Genomic DNA, 19,700 nt, shown 5'->3' with positions numbered 1-19,700 from the left:
AGTATATCATCATGTTGCTTGCTATGCAGTTACACATAGAGCAGTAATATTATTTTTATACAGAGATGGTACATAGCCAATTCAATACTGTGAGTTAAACAATCCAAAATAAATCAAAACAAAAAAATGATGGTGGCAAAAATGTAGGCTAATAGTTCATAAATGTATTCAGGAATTGAATTTGTTAGTTCAAGGTTTTAGTAGAAAAAGTTTAAGAGAAGGTTAAGAAAAGAGTTACCTTCTGTTATAAAATAATGTAAAAAAGAACTTTGCAGTAGTATTTTATTTATTATTTTTTCATTTTATATATATTTTATATGTTATATTTTAATAAAAAGTGTTTAAAAAAGTGTAAACAAATTGTAAAAAAAAGTTTATAGTAATAAACAACCTGCAGTTTAATGTTTGCATTTCTCCCTTACTGTACCGAAAATGAACCAAACCGTGGCTTCAAAACCGGGGTTCGCACCGAACCGTGATTTTTGCGTACCGTTACACCCCTAGTGTGTATCGTAATGAAAATAATGCATTATATCTTACCATTAAACTTCAGAAATATAGTAGAGATAATGGTTTTATGTGTACTCAGAAGATGTGATTCACTGTTAACTGTGGGGTGCAGGGCTGTTATGGTAACAGGATACAGCGTGCTATGAGAAGGATTGATTATTCGCATTAGTAAATTAAAGCCAAAAATATTTACCAAATTGTCTACTTTATTTATAATGACAGATATTATAATTGATTTATTTTTATCAGACATTTTTAATTTCTGGAAATATTTAATACAGAATATGACAAATAATGCAGAATCCCAAAATTTAAACATTTTGTTGATTTTGCACTCTTCTGTGATTGCGAACAACTGTAGGGACTCGCTTGCACTCGACATCTAACTCCAGATTGTAAAATCAGTATTTTGTTACTGGTAAGTGTAACCGGGTTGAAATTATATCTTTACTTTGACGGTTGAAATGTCACCAAATCCTGATGAACATTGTTTTCTTTATGTTTGAGATGTGTTTTATTGTTAATATTTACACATGTATGTTGTATTTAGACCATGGTGTTAATACCTGTACTGTCACTTTAAGAGGTCGCAGTCTTTGTGTCGTCATTCACGTGCTTCTCTCAGTTTGCGCCAGGCAGGCTGAGAGGAGGTAATGTATTATTTTGCTCGTCAGTTTTAAACACTTATTTCGGTTTTTGGACGATGCAAACTTTGTTTTATGCCTGTTTAAATGTTAGTTTTGAGGCTGTGAACATTTAGTTAATATGTCAATTGATTATAAACCTTGTAAACAGACTTTTTACAAGCTTTAAAATAGACATGTTTCCACGTGCTAGCTTACAGATGTGGCCTTTAAAAATGCGCGTCTCTGAGAGCAGAATGCCGCGAGCACTTCCGAAATTCTGCGAGATCCCGCAGAAGGGGGGTTCGGTGGGGGACGCAGGAAATACAAAAACCTGTAGATGGCAGTCGTGTTTCATGTAGGCCATACTGACGACAATTTGTGTGCTTGACTTCATGCTGAGCGTATACTCTATGATATTGAAGTAACATGACACGGAATTTCTGTGTTTAGGCGATAGACTTTGATGTCATACAAATTCAAGCTTTTTTGGCAAACATTTCGTTGGCAAAGTTTTCTTTGCCTGTTACATAAACAGTCACATATTCTTCATAAAAATCCGACTCAAACGCGCATCATTAGGGTTTCGAGCACGAAGTGCTGAAAACCTATTGTATTTGTCTGTTTTATTATTATTATTAGGGTTTCGAGCACGAAGTGCTGAAAACCTATTGTATTTGTCTGTTTTATTATTATTTTTATTTTTCCACGCTAAAACGCGTTGCCCAGCCCAAACCGTAAGTCGTAGAAACTTGCCACTTGGTCAACTGGTTGTATATTAGCAGGCTACTCAGATACAGTGAACCAGCCCAATCGGCCCACAGGTGGCACTATAGCAATGCCCGACGCGTTGGGGCTCATAACTACTAATCCGGACATCATACACTCAAGTGTTTGGTATCATTGTAATCCCTTGCTCCAAACTTAAAAAATGTATATCTCCGATTTCATTTCCGGTATGCAAATTTTTTCGCTAATTTGCATAATATACATTTCAAGCCAAAATGAACTAGTCCTAGGTTTTTTACCCGATCGGAACCGTTCCAATGCAGGAGAAATCTATGAAGTGAGTAGGTAAATAATTATCGAACAGAAGTTGAAATTTCGCTTTAGGGTCACTAGGGGGCGCCAAAACTCCATACAGGAAGTAGCCTATCGTCACTGAAATGGCTATAATTGGTGAACGGTTTGAGATATCTTATCAAGGTTTGGTACACATGTGTACTAGCTCACTCCGGGGTCACAGTACAAAAGATGACGATTTTAGCCACTAGGTGGCGCTATAATAGGCTTGAGTTCGGGAATGGCTGTTATTACACAACCGTTAGCCCGATACACGTAATATTTGGTATGGTGTGTCTTTGTGTAATGTACCATGAGGGTCTAGAAGGACATTGGCATATCCCCAAAAACATGGTCGTCATCAGCCAAGGAAGGTTGAGGACCGATTTGACAGGGTTAACGGAGGTCGATCGGAACGAAACGCACTGTGCTTCTTTGTGTACTGCTCCTGACGGCTTGTAAGAATTATGGTGTCATTTGGCCACTAGGGGGGCGTTATATCGTATTTTGGTGCCTGCATCATGTGACGTTTGACATACACACACAAACATGAAATCATATGATAGATTGTCTCATGACGAAAAACTTTGCCACTTGAAGCATTGCTGTCAATCAAACGGTTCGTTAGTTATTGACGATAACATTCAAACATACTTTTGCGAACTAGTCCTAGGTTTTTCACCCGATCCGAACCTAACCAAGGCTGATTGATTCTGTGGAGTGTGAATATGAATAATTATCAAAAAAAGTTGACATTTGTATTCAAACACGCAAGGAGTGGCCAAAATCCGAACTGGGCGGAGCTTAAAACATTTAAACGGCCATAACTCGAGAGGCGTTTGAGATATCATCATGGGGCTTGAATCATATGTGTAGGCCATCGGTCTAAGGTCGTAATATAAAAAGCTCGCCGATCAGACACTAGATGGCGCTATAACTGGGAAAATGGCACTAAATACTGTGATTATGCAATGGTTACAACTTTCTTGCCTATAACTTTATCTGTGGTGAAGAGATTTTCATGGGAGTTGTTTTTTTAGCATCCTGAATTGTTTCCGAGTCCTACGATACCAATCATGCCAGATTTCGCATTACAGTTAGTTCTGCACAGCAAAAATAGCACTTACAAAACACGCGCGAATAACTCCGCGAGGGTTTTTCCGATCGACTCGAAACGACCATAGGAAGAAATTAACTTTACCTTCTGAACAAAAAACTCTATTAGCGTTATGTTAAAATTTCCATCAGAAATGGCCAAAAATTGCAAAAAACGAAAAATTATCTCCAAATTATATGTTTTTTACACATAAATGGTTATAACTCCGCAACGAAATGACTTTTTTTTACCAGATTTGATACGCTGATGTCTGAGCAGAGTCTGAGGCAATACAAAAAAAAATTGTTTGCCTACACCACTAGTTGGCCTCATAATTGAACAAAACCTTTGACATTGAGTAAGCCAAATGGTCATACAATTGTTTCTTCACTAAACTAAAGTGAATAGCCGTGATACTAGCTACATGTAACACAGTCATGACCCGAGGTTGCATGCACGAGTTTGACATAGTGCCACCTAGTGGTTATTTGTTATTTTCACTTAAAAATACTGCAACCTTACATCTAAAATCATGAGTCATCATAGATTGTGCCTTTCATGGCTTTGAGTATAATCATTGGTGGATTGCAGTTCACTCCCTAGCAACCAATGAGAATACCCTAGCAACCATTTAGCAAGAGCTGTATCTCTGTATCAGAACATCATAGAGACATGGGGTTCGGCTATTTTTACTCATTAACACTTTTTTAACATTTTGTGACTCGAGTTTTGCCACTGCAAGCACCACAAACATTTCCTTCAGTGTTCTGTTTGTCAATGTTCCGTGAGAAGAGAGGGAGACATTTCACTGAATGATAGCACCTTTTTTTGCTGACAACTATGAACAAGTGTGTCTGGTAGCTAACTTTTCATCATTTATTTTGTACAATGCAGCAAATCTACTCAGGCATGCCCTTAAAGGTCATAAGGTCCCAAATCGCTTGAACCCAAGCGAATGACTTCACATTAAGGACGTGACATGTTTGTCCTATAGGTGCACGTATGTTTAAGCATACATAGTCTGTATGAACTGTTTCTGACCATCTCTTTCGTTTTTGTGGATGCTGGATCAGCCTGGTTGACGACGTCTGACATCTTTAATGTGCTGTCCACTGTAGGTCTTTGCGGTCTCCTGCGCTGCTGTTTGTGTCGTATATGCACGCTCGCAGCCTGTTTGAACCATTGATGACCATACTACGACTCAATGGCCTTTTAGTTAGCCATTTCTGAATTGTATGTTTTCGTATAAATCTGAATAACTAATTCTCGTTAACAAATTATCCTCATAATGTCACATTAAGGACATTACATGTTTGTCTCATATGTGCACATGTGTGTAAGCATAAATAGTCTGTATTATCCGTTTTTGACCATCTCTTTTGTTTTTCTGGAGCGAGGTGGTCTATCATTCATTGTGTCTGTATTCGGGGGCAACTCCTCGGCCTGGTAATCGACGTCTGACGTTTTTGACGTGCTTTAATGCTCGAAACCCGGCAATTGCTGCTTGCAGCTATATTTATTTATTATTTTTCCGCCATAAAACGCATCGCCCAGCACAAACCGTAAGTCGGAGAAACTTGCCACTTGGTCAACTGGTTGTATATTAGCAGGCTACTCAGATACAGTGAATCAGCCAAATCGGCCCATAGGTGGCGCTATAGCAATGCCCGACGCGTTTGGGCTCATAACTCCTAAACCGGACATCATACACTCAAGTGTTTGGTATCATTGTAATCCCTGGCTCCAAACTTAAAAAATGTATATCTCCGATTTCATTTCCGGTATGCAAATTTTTTCGCTATTTGCATAATATGCATTTCAAGCCAAAATGAACTAGTCCTAGGTTTTTCGCCCGATCGGAATCGTTCCAATGCAGGAGAAATCTGTGGAGTGAGTAGGTAAATAATTATCGAACAGAATTTGAAATTCCGCTTCAGGGTCACTAGGGGGCACCAAAACTCCATACAGGAAGTAATCTATCGTCACTGAAATGGCTATAACTCGTGAACGGTTTGAGATATCTTAACGAGGTTTGGTACACATATGTACCAGCTCATTCCGGGATCACAATAAAAAAGATGCGGATTTTGGTCACTAGGTGGCGCTGTAACAGGCTTGAGATCGGGAATGGCTATTACTACACAACCGTTAGCCCGATACACTTAATATTTTGTATTGTATGTCTTTGTGCAATGTACCATGAGGGTCTAGAAGGACATTGGCGTATCTTCAAAAACATGGCCGTCGTCGGCCAATGAAGGTTGAGGACTGATTTGACAGGGTTAACAAAGGTCGATCGGAACGAAACGCACTGTGATTCTTTGTGTACTGCTCCTGAAGGCCTGTAAGAATTTTGGTGTCATTTGGCCACTAGGGGGCGTAATACCATATTTCGGTGCCTGTATCACGTGACGTTTGACGTACACAAACAAACATGACATCATATGATAGATCGGCTCATGACGAAAAACTTTGCCTCTGGAAGCGTTGCTGTCAATCAAACGGTTTGTGAGTTATTGGCGATAACGTTCAAACCTACTTTTGCGAACTAGTCCTTGGTTTTTCGCCCGATCTGAACCTAACCAAGGCTGATTGATTCTGTGGAGTGTGACTATAAATAATTATTAAAAAAAAATTAAATTTACATTCAATCACGCAAGGAGTGGCCAAAAACCAAACTGGGCGGAGCTTAAAACATTAAAACGGCCGTAACTCGAGAGTCGTTTGAGATATCATCACGGGGCTTGAATCATATTTGTAGGCCATCGGTCTAAGGCGGTGATATAAAAAGCTCGCCGATCGGACACTAGATGGCGCTATAACGGGGAAAATGGCACTAAATACTGTGATTATGCAATGGTTACAACTTTCACGGCTATAATTTTATCTGTGGTGAAGAGATTTTCATGGGAGTTGTTTTTTTATCATCCTGAATTGTTTCCAAGTCCTACGATACCAAACATACCAGGTTTTGCCTTACGGTTAGTTCTGCACTGCAAAAACTGTGCTTACAAAACATGCGTGAATAACTCCGCGAGGGTTATTCCGATCGACTCGAAAACACCATAGGAAGAAATTAACTTTACCTTCTGAACAAAAAACTCTATCGGCGTTATGTTAAAATTTCCATCAGAAATGGCCGAAAATTGCAAAAAACGAAAAATTACATTCATTTTTTGTGTTTTCTACACATAAATGGTTATAACTCCGCTATGAAATGACATTTTTCTACCAGATGTGATATGCTGATGTCTGAGCAGAGTATGAGGCAATACAAAAAATGTTTTTGCCTACACCAGTAGTTGGCCTCATAATTGAACAAAACCTTTGACATTGAGTAAGCCTAATGGTCATACAATTGTTTCTTCACTAAACTAAAGTAAATAGCCGTGATACTAGCTACATGTAACACAGTCATGACCCGAGGTTGCATGCACGAGTTTGACATAGCGCCACCTAGTGGTTATTTGTTATTTTCACTTAAAAATACTGCAACCTTACATCTAAAATCATGAGTCATCATAGATTGTGCCTTTCATGGCTTTGAGTATAATCATTGGTGGATTGCAGTTCACTCCCTAGCAACCAATGAGAATACCCTAGCAACCATTTAGCAAGAGCTGTATCTCAGTTATAGAACATCTTAGAGACATGGGGTTCGGCTATGACGACAACTATGAACAAGTGTGTCTGGTAGCTTACTTTTCATCATTTATTTTGTACAATGCAGCAAATCTACTCAGGCATGCCCTTAAAGGTCATAAGATGCCAAATCGCTTGAACCCAAGCGAATGACTTCACATTAAGCACGTGACATGTTTGTCCTATAGGTGCACGTGTGTTTAAGCATACATAGTCTGTATGAACTGTTTCTGACCATCTCTTTCGTTTTTGTGGATGCTGGATCAGCCTGGTCGACGACGTCTGACATCTTTGATGTGCTGTCCACTGTAAGTCTTTGCGGTCTGCTGCGCTGCTGTTTGTGTCGTATATGCACGTCCGCAGTCTGTTTGAACCATTGATGACCATACCACAACTCAATGAATGGCCTTTTAGTTAAACTAAACACAGCCATTTCTGAATTGTATGTTTCCGTATAAATCTGAATAACTTATTCTCGTTAACAAATTATCCTTATAACTTCACATTAAGGACATTACATGTTTGTCTTATAGGTGCACATGTGTGTAAGCATAAATAGTCTGTATGATCCGTTTTTGACCATCTCTTTCGTTTTTCTGGAGCGAGGTGGTATATCATTCATTGTGTCTGTATTCGGGTGCAACTCCTCAGCCTGGTAATCGACGTCTGACGTTTTTGACGTGCTTTAATGCTCGAAACCCGGCAATTGCTGCTTGCAGCTATATTTTGTCTTATTTTTTTCCGTGTACTTACAGTACAAGAGACGTGATGTATGATAACTGAGTCTTATAACAAAATAACTCACGAAGACCTTTGAAGAGACCGAGCGCATTTACGCAATATCATTAACTAGTTTATCTAAATTTACATTTAGTTCATTTTTGCATCTGAACGTTTTAATAGCTTTAACATGGTTGTGTTGCGCTTTTCTGCATTACTGAACAGTAGGAATATAAGTAGAAATATAAGAAAATATAAGGTAAGCGTGTTGTGTGTATTTCCTAATTATAAGCTTTTGGGAAATTGCACCAAAACTAAACGTGCATAAAAACATAAATAAGTCATTTAAATAAGCGAAAAATATTTTTTTATGAGCTCAAAATTTTGAATATAATGTGCTATTGCAAAAAATTGCCCATCTCTAAAGGAGAATATTCATCTTTAAAGTTGAAGAAACAAAAAAGTAATGTACTGATAAGCATTCGTCAAATATATATATATATATATATATATATATATATATATATATATATATATATATATATATATATATATATATATATATATATATATATATATATATATATATATTTGACGAATGCTTATCAGTATATATATATATATATATATTAGGGATGTGCCCGAAGCCGAATGCGTTATTCGGAAGGGCACGGATAATGGCTTTAAAACGAATAGCGAATTCATCCGAATAACAGAAAAAATATTCGGCCAGACATAATCAAGTGTTTACTGTAACAGCTAAATTATAAAGCCCTTAAAGCACGTATAATATGTGTGTGAAGTGAATGAGTGTAATCTATAAAATTACATGAATGACATTTTCTGCGCGTCCCTTATTTAGAAACTCGAGATGTTTTGGAATTAGTTTTAAAACGCTCCTAATATCAAACTTCTTTTAATCCTACTGTAAAAAAATTACCCTTTTAGTTTTTTTGTTTTATTTAATTACACAAGACCAGAAAACCTTGATAAAATGCTGCACTCTGATAATAAAATATTCGTTAATAACTCCGTGTCTCCGTGACTTCGGTCACAGATGATCTTTTAATTACTTCAAGTTAAAGCCAGCTTCATTGTCAATCTAGGTGAATATAAAATAAACAAGTAAATAGATAAAGATATGAAAATGTAACATTTTAAAAGCAAAATTTATACTGAAGATTATTATGACATGAATTGCAATTAACATTAAAAAAAGTTAGTAAATAACAGCTGAAACATTTGAATTACATCTTTCTAATTACCTTGTTTAAAATAATTTTGCTTGTTTTGAACTAAGTCAAAATTGACTTTTAAATAATAGAGCATACTGTTATTTGAAATTATAAACGAATATCTGATTATTTATTAATTTAGATGAAGATTAATGAGAACGTTTTTTTAAACAATTCGTTCTGTTTGCGCAAACGCTGTAGGCTATGGGCATATTTAATAATGAGCTTAACAAGTTTTGTTGTAATGCTTAATATGCTTTCTTAAATTCTTGCCAAAACAGATGTTTTTTACAGTTCTGTCAGTGCAGCTACTGGCGTGTCTGTGTGGTGCGTTTCGGATCTGTCAGTCAGCGCGAGTCTTGTTGATCTTAATAACTTTTTAACATAAATCAGTCCCGAACTTTATCTCCCTTAATAACTCTTTAAACATCAAGCAAGTCCTGCATTTTATTTTCAAATTCCTGCATGTTTTTAAACCGAAACCAAGATGTCAGACATAACACGCATCTTAGTATTAATCATTTCACTCTCAGAAAACGTATTAGATGTTTAATTAATAGAGTATTTGAAAACATCCCACTCATTTAGACAGAATGGGTCATATATTTAATGTGCTGAAAGACACAATAAACGCTTAAAGCGCTCTCAAATTCAACGCACACAGGCACAAGCTGTATGAGGCTTTGAAAATGAGAAGTTTGTTTTCCATGGCTATTATTAATGAGAATCAAGTTATTTGTCTTTTTGATAAAAAATGTGTAATATTATTTTTAATAAATATTTACAGTTATTTAAGTTATAATTATAATAAAAGCAAACATTCATTTAAAATTGTAAAACATATTTAATGCTAACTTAACTTACAAATTCAGAAAATATTTTTTACAGTGTATAAATAAAACGACATGAAAGTTCATTCCAAAATGTAATGCGTCTAGTTTTAGCAGCTACCAGTGACACAGAAAGTCAAGAAATTAAAAACCACCTACCCCCAGGTCTGCCAATTCTTTGCCAACCCCCACTTCTAATCGCCTCTCACGGAATCAAAAGAAAACCGGTTTTTCAAGTTTTGACCAGCGTGTGACGTTTTAATTCCCACCCTTGCAGTTTCTTTGTTTAAATGCAAATCTAGGCCTACTACATATGCTGTAAGTTGTTTTAAATGAATGTTTATAACTAAAATTAAGTGGATATCGGGTAACGTAATTTGACATATGTTGATATAACCTCGGCTCTCAAGTCCCACGCATTCGCCGTGAGACACACGCATTTCTGTCAGTTCACACGCTCACACGCCAAACCGTGTAAGCTATTTCTCACGGTGAGAAGTAAAATAGAACTTTTCCTGCTATACAATTAATAAAGGAGGTGATGGTATACACAGACACATTCTTGTCGAGTTTAGCAGTACGGTTTTTAGGGTGGTCAACTTTACGCAGCGCCGCAAGAGCAGACAAGCAGATGACATCAGAGTACCGCGAGAAATAAGGCGGAGGAGGTAGGTTTCAATCGCTCTCGCGGTACTCTGATGTCATCCACTCATGTTTGAGTCTGTATCAGATGAAAATACAGATTTTGAGGAACAACTTATTGTTTGGAGATTGTCAATGGACGTTTCTTAGTGGTAAGTTTTTTTTCAGTGTGACCAAAACGCCAAATGCATAAAAAAATGTAGTAATATTGTAATGTCTTGGCATGATATGTTTTCTAAAATGTTTAAAAATGAACAAATCAGTTGTGCGAAACTACACAGATATATTTTTTTAATGAAACATATTCAGTGGTTTCAGTGCCTCATGTGGGGTTGAACCGCTGGTTCAGTTTACCCCATCTGGTTCACTTTACCCCACAGCCACCATTTTGGGAAAACTGCCTAGCTTAGTAATTCAGGCTAATCTTTAGTTAAATCATTCACATGGTTTTATACATTAGCCTATCACCAATATTTATGGTATAAATGTTTAGACCTGAATAAATCTACTTTGACATAACAACCTGCTATGCATACTACATTTTACTTTGATAGGATAAAAACTGTTTTTTGTAAAAAAAAATCACTTTAATCATAACTTTTTAATTTGTCCTTCTCTTTAACATAGAAATTATGTTAAATCTGTATGGTTGCCTAGATAAAGGGGGTGGGTCAACTTACCCACTGGCTTATTTTGCTCCACTCTCCCCTACTTGGTATTAAGAAACGGCTATTGTTTACAGAAGCCGAAGCGCGAGCAACAAACTACAGAGGGAGTGCGCGGGTGCACAATGGTGAAAGAGCAACACACGATGTAAATAACTAAACCAGTGCTCGCAGTACAGACACTTTATATTTTATCGTACTGCATACCTTCACTTTTTTTGCGTGCCACCACTTCTCATGTTGCTGGTACTCTGCTGTAAAGAGTCAAAGGGCGTTTCTATGTGGCGCTGCGCAGACAGTTTGGCACCGAAGACATCCAAGTACCGCGAGAGCAAGTCGAAATGTTACAAATTGTCCGACTTTACCTTTGCTCTCGCGGTACTCTGATGTCAAACGCCGACCAGTCAGCGCCGCACCATTTAAAGTCAAACACACAAAGCGTCAAGGTCTGGGCCCGGTTTCCCAAAAGCACTTATGAATGAACGATTACTCCAGAGCACTCGTAGATCTACGATGATTTTCAAGTGCAACTTAAGTTACGAAGCATTTGGGAAACAGCCCGTAATTCTATAATAAAAGACGATTCGATTACTTAGCCTTACGATGCTTTGGGGAAACCCGGCCATTGTCATGACTTGCACATTGTGTGTTGCTTTAGTTTAATATTCAATTCAATATGAATTGAATTGAATTAATATAAAGTGCTCATTTGGTTTGGTGTATTTTGAGTGTGGCAGTCATTCTATTAGCCCCAATCAATCACAAATCATCGCTTCTTCTATTTCTTAGTAGGTGAACTGAATCTAATCTGCTGTCATCTGCAGTTATATTTACAGAGACCAGTATTCATTAGATTTTAAGAACTTTTTTGCCACTTTTAAAACTGTAAAACTGTAAATAAAAAAGATCATATGAAATGCCGAATGAGCATATAAACATATGTTTTCTTGTTCGCTCCACGGGTTTAAACGCCGTTTTTTAAAGAATAATGTTAAAACTTTATTGGTGGTGGTTGAGAATAATTTATATTGCAGAATAATTTATATTGCATTTTAGCACCATATGAATGTATCATATTGTTATTCTTAATATAAGAAAATACTCATATATTTTTACAACACTTTTAACTTTAAAACATACATATAAAGATACTTAGTACAATAGCTTTGCTTCTGACAACAAGTTTCTGTAATAAATCAGTAAATCAATCACAAAATGTTTTGACAGTGCTGAATAAAATGCTTGTCAATTCAAACAAAGCTAAAAGGTGTATAAAACCGCTTGAATTAACAATATCTGAACTGTGCTCTTTTGCATACCTCTACTTTTCTCATGTCTTTCTTTATACCACCTTTATCTCTTTAAAATATTGATACTTTTAGAAATAATTTGTTTGCATTTTTTTGTATACTGCACACTTTATTTGCATTAACTATACCCATAATAACATTTTCTACGTTTTTCTTTCAATAAAGATAAACATATTTATTATTGTCTTAACTTAAAACTTAGTTTTTTTAATTTATAAATTAGATTATATATAAATAAGTTTTAAAAACGAATGTCTGAGATAAGATATCTGGAAGGAGACGCGGCGTGTTTGTCTATATAGCCATATGTTATTAAATTTATTATTTTACTCACACATTTCACAAAGTACAATTTGTAGGTGTAAATATTCATAAACTCAACACTTCGGAGGTGTTTTTTTCGTCCGTAAAAGGCGCAGTTTCTCTGTTCGCTATTTTATTAGATGTAGCATACTAGGGGTGTAACGATACACCAATTGCACGGTTCGGATCAGTTTACGGTTTTGGAGCCACGGTTCGGTCCGATTCGGTTCGGTTTGCTGTGGGTGTAGGGTTCCTGTCATTTTACCAGCAATGCTAAGGAACAATAGATTAACTTAACTTAATAACAACAACAAAAATAACTTGACGTTTTCTTTATTAACTTTGGCAAACAAACTTAAAATCAAACTTTAACTTTAGCAATGCAGGACTGTAATTAGCTGTTTATCAGGTGATGAATATAATTTCTTAGCTAAAATGCTGAAAATGTTACTGTTGAAGTCAACTAATGCATGAAATAAATGTACTATGAATCTGTAAATCTGAGTATAATGTGGGTTTATTATCAGTAATGAACTTATCAAGGTAATCATCACACACACATGCACGCACGCGCACACACACACACACACACACACACACACACACACACACACACACACACACACACACACACACACACACACACACACACACACACACACACACACACAACAGAGGTCGCGTTAGACTTTCACTTTTAAAAATTCTTCCATCACTTATTATTCGTCATTTCATGCTTTAATGATAATAATTGTTTTTGTTTACATGTTCATTTTACACTTACAAAACGAGCATTCAAGTTAAAATGTGTTTATTTATTTGTGAAGAAGAGAACAGATGAACAGAGAGAGACCATGCATCACTTTACATGTTTAACATCATGAAACAGATGAATTAATGATTTTTTTTCTCACAGTGACAGCGGAGGCGATTAAACACGCGAACTTTGTGCTGAAGAGGCAAATGTAAACAAATCAAATCACTGTTGCGATTAAAATAGCAACAAACGTGTAAACCCTCTGTTTTTACCTCAGACAGACGATGTCTTGTTACGTTTTTACTTTTGTTCTGGAGAATGATCTCGCGCTCTTCTATTTCACTTTGGTTAACCTGATCTGACACGCACGCAAGCACACGCACACAGTTACGACAGATTGTGTGTGATTTGTCTACGACACAAATTCCATTCCTGTACTCCACTGGAAACCCAAAATGTTCCCACAGAAGAGACTTAAATGTGTCCGGGGGATCTGCAATCTCAGGCGGAGCAGCCATCCTGTGACCTGCGCTCACTCCCTAGTCACGTGACATGACATGACACTTGGAAAACAGTAACTTTGGAATATACTATTTAGAACAGCATTTAAAAAACTCTTATTAGTCGTACTAATACAATTTAATCAAATATATGCAAATATATATTTTTAATAAATAGATTAGTTAGTCAGAAATAAGTGACATTAACCTCAACAATGGGCAGCAGGAGGCGTGAGAGTACCGCGACACGGCACGGGAGGTTCGCGATTCGTATCGTGGGTGGTGTATCGCGATCGTTCGGTTCGGTTCGTAATATCGTTACACCCCTATAGCATACGCTTATAATATAATATACATTTTAAATGAAAATGTCTGTTCTATTTCTAATCATTTATTTTGGTTTGAACAAATAAAAAATACATAAGTGACGACAGGAGATTTTATTAAGTTAATTAATACACTTTTTATATAAATAAGTTTTGAAAAGTGTTGAATACGAATGTCTGAGATAAGGTATCTGGAAGGAGACTCGGCGTGTTTGTTTATAAAGCCACATGTTATTAAATTGATTATTTTACACACACATTTCACAAAGTACATATTGTAAGTGTAAATATTCATAAACTCAAAACTTCGGGGGTGTTTTTTGTATGTAAAAGGCGCAGTTTCTCTGTTCGCTAATTTATTAGATGCAGTATAGCTTACATATTAAGTCAATTTTATATAAAAATGTCTGTTCTATTTCTAGTCAAATACATAAGTGACATTAAGAGATTTTATAAAGTTATTTTAATCCATTATTTTAATGATATTTACAAAGCCACTGGATATTTTTACAGATATGAATTACGGCTGAAAGGATAAAAAAAAAATCACAACACTGCCTATATGCGTAAAAAAGGCATTATTAAAGGTATTATAAATATAAATATGTAAAACTAAATAAAGATATCATATGCCAACTGTACAGTATGTAAGCATAGGCCTATGTTTTCTTGTTCGCTCTGCGTGGGTTTAAACACTGTTTTTCTAAAGAATAATTTTTAAACTTTATTGGTTGTGGTTTTATACCACATTAACCTCTTAAAATATTGATACTTTTAGAAAAACTGACATAATTATAAATATTATGAACAAACAATGAAACGGTGTCAAAATTCGACAACACAAATAATCAAGATATTCATTGTAAATAGAGTTACGTGTATTAGGCTCAATTCTCCGTTGCACTTAGTATAAATGCATTGTACATACAGTTATCGTTGTATGGGCTGTTTTGCTGGCAAAAAAAGGGGTTGACGTCACTTTGCTGTTTTAATAGCAATGTTAAATATACGGCAATGCCCTTATTAACTTCTGGAAACAACCGCAATGACAACGCATATAAAAATTTAGTTTTTTATGCGCCACCTGGTGGATTTTCTGTGAAGCGAAAAACATTAAGGGAAAAGGCAAAGTAGCCCCCCCGAAAACACTTGCGGAATTCTGCGAGACGATTTGGCGAATGCCGCGGGAGAAAACGCGCATTTTTAAAGGCCACATCTGTATAGGGTTTTCTATATGTTTATCTGCTAACAGGAGCTTGAGATCTGTGTGTATGTGGAGGAGACTGCATGTGACAGAGCCTCATTTATTTATTTTTGTTGATTTGTACAGACAAATCCGCTGTTCCATCTTCATTAAAAGAGTAACCAGCAGTCGGTTGTGGTTTGGGTCTTTTCTTCATTCATTGCAACAAGAACACAACGCAGAATATACAAGGGTTAATGGACGTGCATTTGACCTGAAATAAACTGCTAAAGACTGCACGGCCGTTACATAAGCCCTCAATTAAACTAATAAATGTCAGCATTTAGTGCATTAGATATGTGTTCGCTGCCAAGACGGACACAAATATGGCGGTGGGCATGGCGGAAGTGACGTCTTTGATACCCATGAATTGCTTAATTAACCATGAACATATCTGATAGCTTTTTGTAAATGAATTCTTGTGAGAACGTCAACATCATTTAACACCAAAGTGCATCTGTTCCTATTAAAAACAGCTTTTAATTGCTCTTCTCCGCATAGGTTCATGGTAAGAATGTTGTCCCACCTAAGTTTTGATTCCTACTTAAACAAATGAAGTAATATAACCGCACTTACCAAAAACAGCCACACAATAATCCCATAAAGCTGCTCTCTGTCCATCCTGACGGACAATTTAAGCAGAATCACAGAAAATAAACAGATGCACTCTGAGCAATTAAAGGAAAGTTTACACACACATGATTTGTATTAACAAAGTCTGATTCATTTGGAAATATTGCCTCGTGTATGCGAACTGAACCAACATTGTAGCCATGTAACCCCCGGTTTCAAAACAAAGCAATCGATCTACAGGTCTGAAAACACCCTAAGATTAACTTTTATGATCCACTTTTCATGTTGACTAGTGTCTATAAATCCATTACAGATTTTATGATCTCTATATAGTCTCACTATAATCTATATGTGATTTCTGACTGAACATCAGATCACAATCTTACTTCAGTATCTTCAGTTTACACTGAGGATTCTTCAGTACATCAGGCATCAGCTTCACTCCTGAATCCATGAGTTTATTACGAGACAGATCCAGTTCTCTCAGGTGTGATGGGTTTGATCTCAGAGCTGAAGTCAGAGCAACACAACCTTCATCTGTGATATCACACAATCTCAACCTGTAGAGAACAGAGGCTTTATGTGAATTATACAAAACTACAAAGTTTGTTCACAAATCTCTAACCTCCATCTCTTCATGTAATGTTCCTCTTTCAATCCCTCAGTAACTGAGACACTGTGTGTTTAAATGTCAAATAAATCCATCACACAGCTGACTATTAGTGTTAGATTTCCTAAACCACATGAACATTTCTTCATAAACTGTATTGAGTTCATGACTCACACTGAATACTTGATCTTATTTCCTTAAGTGTTTGTGTTCATAATGGACAAGATGTTGTCTTCCTCTCAGCTAACAGAGAAAAGTTTAAGAACGTCCAGTTTTTTTGATTTTCTAAGAACGTTTCTGTGTTGTCTGAATGTTAGATGAATGTTAGATTCTACCATTTTCAAACGTTATGACAATGTCATGTTTCAATGCTCACACAATGTTCAAAACAACAAATGTTTTATAGACTTATTTGCTTGTTATGTAAATGATAGAGTAGGGCTGGACAATAATTCAATATCAATATATCTCGCATTATAATATTTTTCGATAACGGTGATATGGTTTCTAAACACATTTCCGATATTTCGATACATTACGGCGTCCTGTGGCCGTTCACATGTCACATGTAAAAACACATGTTAAACACGGGTCAAGGCGCTACTTCCCTCTTAAACGTGTGGCGTCTTGTAGGTAAAGGACAAGTTGGGTATTTTACACTTAAAGGCCTGTTTTCAGATTGTTTGTGATGGGGTGGAGCGGTTTTGGCTGAGGTTCGGACGTGTGATGCTGGCCCGGGAGTTTTCGGGTGTTTGTTCTGTCACCTCCCACCTCTACAATGGGTGTGTAGGTGCACTGGAGCGGTCCTTCCTGGAATGCATTAAACTTTCATTTACAAAGACGTGAAACTCAGCGAGTGGTCAGGGGTGTTCATTGATATGCTCACACTAAAATCACTGCAAAAGATGCTTTCAACAGGTGTTTTAGCATTCGTTGTAAACTTGTGGACCTATTTTTCCAAACGCCTCACACCCGTATATTCTTCCGCTTAGAGCTTGAATAATAGACACTCCAGTCCAGGTGGTGGCGATAATCCACCTTTGCCAATTGCAAGAATACAAACAAGGTTCACGGCGGCGGAGTAATACCGTACCTCACAGCACATCTAATACAAGTTAATGGAGTTCGACAAAACTACGATAAAACCTGTTGGAGGGCATCTTTTGCGGCGGTTTTTGTGTGGGCGTGTCGGTGAGCGCCCCTGACCACTCGGTGGGTTTCACGTCTTTGTGGATGAGGGTTTGGTGCATTTTGGGAAGGATTGTTCCTGTGCACCTATACAGCCATTAAAGAGGTGGGAGGTGAAACAACAAACACCCGAAATTTCTCCGGGCAGCCGCATATGTCAAAATTTCTGTCAAAACCGTTCTATTTCATCATAAACAATCTGAAAACAGGGCTTTAAGTGTAAAATACCGGACTTCTGCTTTAAGCAACCATGAGCCGCAATCTCCGGGACGACAATCAAATGGAATGCGGATTTAAATTCTCTCATCTGTACCTCGCATCAAATCATATCATTGTCACCACCATGCGATCAATTAATCTATTCGGGACTTTGGAGTGTTTGCTCAGAGAAGAGCTGTCAGTCACTCAGAAGTACGAGAAGGAGGTGTGGGGTTTAGTTCGCGTCAAGTCACAGCTTCCAATGACGACATCATATAGAGAGGGAGAACAGGAGATGTAATGAACACAAACTAAATTACTGTCGAGAAAAAATAGACTTAAGTCATAAGGTGCCAATGTTAGAAAAGGGTAAAGATGAGGAGAAAAGATACAAGTATGTATGCTGCTGTGTCACCTGGTTATGAGTAATATGTATAATATAATTAAATGTCTAGTATCAAATCACTGATTCTTGAAACTTTGGCAAAAACATGTCCAACTAAGAAAAGTGTTAATTCTGTTAGAAATCAATAACATTTTCATGAAGAAAAACAGTCAATGTTATAATCAGGGGGTCCTTTGCACATATGTAAGGTTTTTTATAGGTTTATTTTTATTTTTTATTCATTTAATGATTATATGCTGGCCCACTGCCTACAAAATCAGCTGTCCTCGGTTAAGAGATAATCATTTCAACTTGATTAAAAAAAGCCAAAAGTAATAATTAAATTGAATAATATATTTACCGCATGAAAGAGTACATTGTAATATGTATTAAAAACTACAAACAATGAGTTTTGAACAAGATTTACTATTATTTTGTAATTGCTCAAAATGTGTCCCACATATTCGTCACCACCGTCAGATATTTATAAAAAGCAAAAAAAAATCAGACAACTACAGAGTCAACTGCATTCCTGAGGACCCCATTTTCAAACCTTCAGCTCTTCTGCATGCTTCAAGATCACTCAAGCTCCTGTATGTTTGATATTTTCTCTTAAACTTCTTCATATTTTTGGACACTGCTACTGTGACAACCATAACATGTCAACACCGTCATCTTTGTATAAAAAATATTAGATTAGATCATGAAATAAATGTATAAATTTTCACTATCTAGCTTGCTAAGCAATTACAAGTAGATCAGTAATTTTAATTTTTCTTACAGAATGTAACATTAAATACTACAATTATTTTAGGGTCACGTTGACTTATATTTTCTTCACATATTACTATAATAGCAAATTGATCAAAACTATATTAGACTAACACAGATGGAACTATGAAAGTCAATACAATGACTGAATAAATCCATAATATATCAAAACAGAAACACAACCCAGTGGCAAAAAATGCTTAATAGTTTATAAATGTAAAATGAATAATTGTGCTTTTTAATGTTAAAATAGCTCTACTTCGTCCCTTCTATGAGATGTCGATCTCAGAAATGTCTCCAAGCCTGTTTGAGTTTGAGAGCCCTGCATTACAGCATTTATTACTGACATTCAGGGTGCACTTATAATATTATTAAACTGAGCCTGAAAGTCTGTTTTACTGGACAGTGATATCACTTTTTTGAATGAAGGATAAACACGAATTAAAGGTGAACATTAATGTATTTATCCCTTTTTTATTTTAAATATGATATAGTTTTATAGGAGAAGGTT

At 36.4% G+C, this 19,700-nt stretch overlaps 2 protein-coding genes across 2 annotated transcripts in view; both read right to left on the bottom strand.

Moving 5' to 3' along the window:
• LOC141361723 (protein NLRC3-like) overlaps window positions 1–19,700 on the bottom strand; it is an 843,841-nt gene that overhangs the window by 430,607 nt on the left and 393,534 nt on the right. The gene's annotated exons all lie outside the window — the stretch shown is intronic.
• The window catches only part of LOC141349277 (protein NLRC3-like), a 162,431-nt gene continuing 159,150 nt past the window's right edge, over window positions 16,420–19,700 (bottom strand). The window contains exon 4 of the mRNA XM_073863032.1: window positions 16,420–16,597. Within this exon, the coding sequence (XP_073719133.1) occupies window positions 16,420–16,597 (178 nt within the window). The remainder of the gene's footprint in view (window positions 16,598–19,700) is intronic.

This window comes from Misgurnus anguillicaudatus, chromosome 24, assembly GCF_027580225.2.
Source record: "Misgurnus anguillicaudatus chromosome 24, ASM2758022v2, whole genome shotgun sequence".
Taxonomy (NCBI): domain Eukaryota; kingdom Metazoa; phylum Chordata; class Actinopteri; order Cypriniformes; family Cobitidae; genus Misgurnus; species Misgurnus anguillicaudatus.
Note: the sequence above shows the minus strand (reverse complement) of the source record. Positions and strands in the feature narration are given on the sequence as shown.